Genomic DNA, 7,699 nt, shown 5'->3' with positions numbered 1-7,699 from the left:
AGCTATGTTCTCCTTCCCGGCACCCTAATAAACTTCAGCTGTATATCATGAAATAGCTTTGCATTCTCTTGAAATAGCCTCATGATTTATGCTATGGGAGACTGTAGACAACAGAAAGGCACAATACAAGTAAAATCTTCTGCCCACAATCGCAGGCCTCTTGCAGTATCACAGCGATTGCTCATACAGATAAATAACGGAAGAGTCACATCCAGTGAAAACGTGGACAACACTCAGAAGTAAAAACGTTAGGTGTTGGATCACAATCTGGACGACCATTAGGATGTGTACACACGGTGAGATATTTTCTTTAGATTTTGACTGTATAGTCAAAATCGCAAGAAAATTTAGTGCAGATCGCAAGGTGAAAGTCACCTTGCGATCCCGATTCGATCCCGATGCGCGGTCCCGCAAGAAAAGATAGACTGTGCAGGTAAGTCAATCCTTGCTAGATCGGTGTACTATCTAGTTCATCTCACATGTCAATGACATCTCACATAAGCCAAAATTGTAAGCACACATAGTCCATATCTCGAGAAAAGTTAGTCAAAATCTGTGCTATCTGGGCTCTGGGGAGTTCAAGGGAAATCGCAAGTGATAATCGGGCATAGCAGGATCTCACCGTGTGTACACAGTCTCATGTCTGACATCCAGTAACAGTTTGGAAACACAGGACATACCCATATACATTACTAGGCAGATTAGAGATGACCAGTGTTTCGGGTACTTAAAAGACCCAATAGACCTGAAATAACAGCAGGGAGACAGTATGGACATCACTACTCTCCAGAGTAATATTTATGGGAAAGGTGATGTTTCTGCAGTGATTCATCAGTTACTACAAGGAGCTATATCCCTGTGTCCGTCTACTTTCAGAGCATAATCATACAACTGTACATGCTGGATCATTAATTGTGGTGCAAAATGGCAAAATAGAAAAAGTCAGAACTGAAATTTGGTTGGTAACATTTTGGAGTGTTTTAAACCTTTTCTTCAACTTAACTATGTAGAACAGGGCTCCATATGATAGTGAGTGGCTTCTCCACACTGCCATCCTCTGCCAGATTGTAAGCTCTGCTGTTTACAGATCCTTTGACTGTAACACATATCAGGAAAACTCAGAATGCACATTATGCGTTATAAAATTAAACAATAGCTATAATTTTTATTTAGAAATGACCTGTTTGTACAGAGACTGTGTTAATGCCAATGTTACTGGGGCCGGCACGCGTCCAGCAAAGTTAAATAAGGGAGTCCTTTAAAGTAGCTTGTAGAGCTGGCAAATCATTAACCATACAGAGCGTAAAATCTCGCGGAGATGTGGGTTTGTCCTTCCTCTCTCACACTTGCAGACTTGGTGCAGGTTTCTGCCAGCAGAAGGGTCCATGGAACGGTGCAAGTATGGGACTTACTGCCCTAGCATGATCAGATCACAGGCCTGGGAAAGGAGTGGAACCTGGTCAGTGGCCACTGCATCTTCTACTTCTGTCCAAGCTGAGACAACTAGAGGAAGAGAAGGAAAATGTGAAGTTGCACTACATGTGGGCTACAAAGTTATGGCACTTGTCTAAATCTGTCTACCCATATGCCCTCAACATTAGGCTTTTAGAACAGGGTTATTGTATTGTCATCATGATACAGGTTGAGTATCCCATATCCAAATATCCGAAATACGGAATATTCCGAAATACAGACTTTTTTGAGCGAGAGTGAGATAGTGAAACTTTTGTTTTCTGATGGCTCAATGTACACAAACTTTGTTTAATACACACAGTTATTAAAAATATTGTATTAAATGACCTTCAGACATTGTATATAAGGTGTATATGAAACATAAATGAATTGTGTGAATGTAGACACACTTTGTTTAATGCACAAAGTTATAAAAAATATTGGCTAAAATTACCTTCAGGCTGTGTGTATAAGGTGTATATAAAACATAAATGCATTCTGTGCTTAGATTTAGGTCCCATTGCCATGATATCTCATTATGGTATGCAATTATTCCAAAATACGGAAAAATCCGATATCCAAAGTACCTCTGGTCCCAAGCATTTTGGATAAGGGATACTCAACCTGTAGTAAGTTACATCATGTACTGATTATAACTACCAAACGGAATATGGTCAAGACTGCAGAATACAAGAACTCTAATTCCAAAAACGTCCAATGTACCACAGAGCAAGCACTTCTGTCACTCTGCAATGACACTTACAGAGTCAGATGAGTGCCAGAAAACCCCTCTCTCTGAGTGTTATGAAGCTCTTGCTACAGTATATGTAGCTAGAGAGAAGAGTCAGTAGAGTAAGTACCTGGCATCTTACAGATAACACTACCGCATGGTATGTATGCACACATAAGGACTGTTACCTGTTTAACAAATTGTGTAGCATTGAACAGCTCTGTGCAGCCGTAGAGAACATGCTTTCCTTGTTTGGTCTGAAAAAGAAAAAGACAAGACGGAATGTTAGGAGAACATCAGTAAATACTTTTCTCTTTCATCCAGTTGGGGAACACTGGAAACACTGGGGTATTGCGTGCGGTTACATTTAACAAGTAGTTACACTGCCTGACTACATCTCATCTTAACCATTTCCCTTACAGAGGGGTCAGCAAGGCATTAAGAAGACCTGGTAATGTAAATTATGTACTCTACCAGGATCCTAAATGCCGTGCTGCCACTTCGTTCTGTATGGGAAATGGTTAAAATGAGGGCACCGACAATAACCCATGGATATAAAAATAATGGGCCTGGGAACTGTTTTGTAGAGCTGGCAAAGACTGTGTAAATAAAATCTATGGTAGAGTCAGTGAAGAAAGGACAAACCATAGCAACCAGCAGCTAGATCCAAGAGCAAAGCACAACCAAAGCCAGATGCTAACCATGAAACATTTTTATGGGGAAGTATGTTTGCAGGCCAATTAGCCAAAGTCATCTGCATTAAGAACTGAGAGCAGCTCATGTATGGGAAACAATGTAGGAGAATAAGAGAGAGCTGTCCAGAGTACATCTAGAATTGTATGAGGCGTAAGCAAAGAAAGAGCAGTCAAGTAACAGATAGTAAAATGGGCAATCCAGGGAACTTATAGAAAGTGGAGAGGTAAGGAAGGAGTGAGCAGTCCATAGAATAGGTAGAAAGTAGGCGAGGAAGTAGCAGTCTAGGGAACTGATAGAAAGTAGGAGAGGTAAGGGTAGAGAGTGCAGTCCAGGGTGGTGAGAGTAGTCCAGGTTACAAAGTAGGAAGTAAGGGAGGAGAGATCATTCCAGGGGACAGATGGAAAGTAGTAAAGGTAAGGGGGAAGAATCAGTCCAGGGAATGGTTAAGCAGTATGACAGGTAAGGTAGGAAGGAGCAGTCCAGGGAACCAATAGAAATTAGGACAGGTAAGGGAAGGAGTGAGCAGTCTAGGGAACGGTTAGAAAGTAGGAGAGGTATGGGAGGAGAGTGCAGTCCAGGGAACAGATAACATTAGGACAGGTAAGGTAAGAGAAGGAGTGAGCAGTCCAGGGAATGGTTAGACAGTATGACAGGTAAGGTAAGAAGGAGCAGTCCAGGGAACCAATAGAAATTAGGACAGGTAAGGGAGGAGAGAGCACTCCAGGGAACAGATAGAAATTAGAAATTAGAACAGGTAAGCCGAGGAGTGAGCAGTCTAGGGAACGGTTAGAGGGGGTAATTCAGATCTGATCGCAGAAGCAAATTTGTTAGCTAATGGGCAAAACCATGTGCACTGCATGTGGGGAAGATATACCATGTGCAGAGAGAGTTAGATTTGGGTGGGTTCTACTGTTTCTGTGCAGGGTAAATGCTGGCTGCGTTATTTTTACACTGTAATTTAGATTTCAAAACACACCCCATCCAAATTTAACTCTCACTGCACATGTTATATCTGCCCCCCCCCCCTTCCCTGCAGTGCACATGGTTTTGCCCATTAGCTAACAAATTTGCTGCTGCGATCAGATCTGAATTTAGCCCAGAAAATAGAAGAGGTAAGGAAGGAGAGAGCAGTCCAGGGAACAGACAGAAAGTAGTACAGTTAAAAGAGGAGGAGTCATTAGGGTGATACAGGGAGTACAAATGTAAGGTTCCAGCCTAAATTAGGGGCATGTTGTGACTTGCTTGTCCACCTACTTAACAAAACACGAAACTGTACAGGAGAAGAAGGGGTCCTGCCTGGGAAACTTCCCTGTCAGCAACACATGTGGTTGCCTGGTAGCGTGCTAGTGCACGTGTGATGGCTAAAGACAGGCAGTGATGATCACATGGTGTCCCAGAAGAAATGTGACAGAAAACAGCAGCTCTGTGATACCCCAGAGAGAGGAGACAACACATTTTTCATGTACAGCATTAGATACGCCAACCACTTTCTGTCATGGTGGAGGGCCCCCCGCCAAAATACTATTATTCATAAGGAAAGATATTACGCAAGACAAACAATAAAAAGGTAAGGGGAAACAATTATTTGACAATGAATGCCATGCCACTGAGCACTAAGGACACTAAAGTGCAAATAAAAGTGCATCGGAGGAGAACATTTTACATGAGTGAAAATGGTATCCACCGATATCATTACAGTGAATAGTTATACACACATGGGTACACTGTTTTATTAACAGCTTGCATGGTGTGGGCCTTTCCCTGACATGGACATATCTGATGTGACCAGTCAGAAAGCCCACCGTGCGGATGCCGCAAGATGATCTCCAGCAGCTACCCATCTCAGAGGGTCCTCCCGTCTCCTCTGCTTCCTTGTCCCCTCCTCCAACACCTGCCGTGCTGCCGATCACTGTAAAGCTACGATGCTCTGAATATTGATAGTCCAATATATTGGTTACCGATGGTTTAAAAATCAATATTTATAAAATTGTTTTATATATATTTTTGCTTTTTTTAAATCGTGTTGGATAAGTTCTAAATAGATTCAATCATAAAGAAATAGAATATTTTTGAGACGTTTTTGGAAACAATATTAGCCAGTTAAATGGTTGAAGTGAGGTGGATATTTAACACAGGGAAACTATGGATTTCTTGGTGAGACCACCACTGAAAGGTGGGCTACGGGCTCGGTGGCGGGCTGCGCTCGCCACAGGATCTATTCACACTCTATGGGTGTTGTGGACACCCACGAGTGGGAATAGTCCCCGGTAGTCGGCATGTCAACTGTTGGGATGTTGAGGGGCAGGATGTAGGCGTCGGTATAATCTCCTGACCGCTGGTCACATAACTACATCCCGTACAGACACCCAATGGCTCTGGGAAAATGTAAAATAAATAAATAAGGGGCGAGGGGTGTGGGTGTGTGTGTGTGTGTGTGTGTGTGTGTGTGTGTGTGTATATGTATATATATATATATATATATATATATGTTTGTGTGTGCGGGGTGGGGCATTGCTGGCTGCATTTATACTGATCCTCACAATTTGTGATAAGAGAACAGTCAAGAGAAAATATACAGCAGGGAAAAGGTAAGTTAGAAGAGAGAACAGAAAGTAGAAGAGGAAAGAGGAGAATGCTGTTCATATGTGTGATATTACAGATATATCGTGTAGAAACAGCCAGGGATATAACCAGATGAAAATATGAATGTACACTAACCTTTATGTAATCCACTAGATTCTGATACTCAATATAGTTACCTCCTCCAACAACAAATACAATGGCCTGCAGGGAACACATTTGTATAATTCATAAAAAAAAAAAAAACACGACAAACAAACCAACCAGCACTTAAGTAACACAAGCAGAGCAATAGGGTTCTGTACATTATTGCATAGAGCCTATGCTTTATAGTTACACTCCACTCTAATGTAACGGTTTTAGGGGAAGTCAGAGGTGCTGGGCTCCAGCTATGCCTGCTACACTCTCCATGTTGGCAAAAGCACATCGTCTATTCCAATCAATACTACTGTAGATGAGATATGGGCCTATGTCAGACTTAAACATGAATCAGACTATTACTATCTAAGATACAGGGCAATAACAGTGGCAGAAATGGCTTTCCTGTAACAATACCATGCAGCCATCAATCCAGTCTAACATTTATTCTTATACAGAATAATTTCTTTGCATGTTGTGGCTAAATCTTCACCTACTGTATTATATCAATAACAAAATCTGCAGCAAGCTTCACATTCACTTATTAAGTAATAACTATAAAATTCACCCTTATCACGTAATTGGTGGGAATTTACTTGTGATTACGCAGTACGCAATTATTAGTCTCTGGTACATAGGGTGTCACTATACGTACCTCCTGAAATGGATTCTTGTTCCTTGGTATAGAACTGTTTTTACAAACAAAAGATGTGTTAGTTCATAAAATGTGTGTTTAAGAGCACTTCAAAGGATTACACATAAAATGCAAAAAATATGGTACACTGGTAAAAAACAAACAAAAAAAAAACACCTTACAATAGCTGATGAGATGGATTTATTGAATACTAGAGAAATTACTAAATATATCTATGTAAGAGGGATATATTGGATGCAAATGTGGCAGATTTGGGTAGGCAAAAAAATAATAAGAGGCTGTCCATATAATATAGACAATGAATATAACACAGAAGTTTACTAACGGGTCTATTTGGGACTTTTCCTGCATTAGGAAGAGGGAATAAAATATACAGTACTATTGTCTGTAGATATTAAATAACGGGACTGATAATGTAATTAAACAAATTATACCAAGTACATTTTAGCTCTGTTCCCCTTCTATGTACATTTCTTCTGCATCCACACATCGCTGCATTCTTATTTTCCATTGGTCAAAGCCGTGCTGTAGTTCATTATGTGTCCAGCTGTCTCAACAGCTCCGTCATTTTCTTCTTTACCTCAGTAACTGATGTAAAACGTGTTCCCTTGAGTACAGATTTGTCTTAAGAGGAAACAAAGTCACACGGTGCTAGGTCTGTAGAGTATGGGGGGTGTTCTAGCACTGCAATCTGTTTCTCGGCCAAAATCTTCTTCACAGAGAGAGCTGCGTGGGCTGGCGCGTTTTCTTGATGGAGGATGAAACCATCTTTCAACAACTCTAGCCTTTTTCTTCTGATTCTTTCTCGCAAAAGTTTCTAGAACATTTCTGGACTAATGTTGATACACTTTCTGGTACCCAGTCCGCCAAAATAACACCCTTTGATATCAAAGAAAACAATCAACATGGCTCTGAATTTGGATTTGCTTTCTTCATTCTTGGGGATGATGGTATTTTCTGGTGCATGGACTGGCGCTTTGTCTCAGGATCGTACTGGAAGAGCCATGTTTCATCAAAGGTGATAACTATCTAAAAAATGCAAATCCGCTTGAATTTGTTCCAAAATGTCTGTACAAACTCGCTTTCGATTTTCTTTCTGCTTTGGCAGTGAGAAGCCTTGGAACCATGTTAGCAGAAACTTTTGTCATGTTAGAAACTGGTAGGCAGGTTTTGCATTAAGATTTTTTATCGATTTTACAATTATTGCTATCATTCGGGATGTTGAGTCGACGGACAATTTGAAAAAAAATTCGACGTTTTTCCACATTTTCATTTGGTTTTTGATGTTCAAGGCCTTCTGGGATGTTATCTGTTTCGACAACCTCACAACCGTCACTAAATCTTTTGTGCCACTCAAACACAAGTGCGTGTGACATACAATCTGCCCTGTTAGCCTTGGTTAGCATACAGAAAGATTCGGTGGGTGTTTTTTTCAATTTAACTAAAAA

At 40.8% G+C, this 7,699-nt stretch overlaps 1 protein-coding gene across 3 annotated transcripts in view; it reads right to left on the bottom strand.

The window, feature by feature from the left end:
• Positions 1-1,130: 1,130 nt before the first annotated feature.
• Positions 1,131-7,699, bottom strand: part of SCFD1 (sec1 family domain containing 1) — a 194,554-nt gene continuing 187,985 nt past the window's right edge. For all 3 annotated transcript variants that reach the window (XM_063947445.1, XM_063947446.1, XM_063947447.1), the window contains exons 22-25: positions 6,252-6,285; positions 5,597-5,662; positions 2,371-2,439; positions 1,131-1,503 (exon numbers count right to left, since the gene is read on the bottom strand). In XM_063947445.1, the coding sequence (XP_063803515.1) occupies positions 1,480-1,503; positions 2,371-2,439; positions 5,597-5,662; positions 6,252-6,285 (193 nt within the window). In that variant the 3' untranslated portion in view covers positions 1,131-1,479. The remainder of the gene's footprint in view (positions 1,504-2,370; positions 2,440-5,596; positions 5,663-6,251; positions 6,286-7,699) is intronic.

Source organism: Pseudophryne corroboree, chromosome 12 (genome assembly GCF_028390025.1).
Source record: "Pseudophryne corroboree isolate aPseCor3 chromosome 12, aPseCor3.hap2, whole genome shotgun sequence".
In the NCBI taxonomy this organism is placed as follows: domain Eukaryota; kingdom Metazoa; phylum Chordata; class Amphibia; order Anura; family Myobatrachidae; genus Pseudophryne; species Pseudophryne corroboree.
The sequence above is the reverse complement of the archived record's forward strand: the minus strand, read 5'-3'. Positions and strand labels throughout refer to the sequence as shown.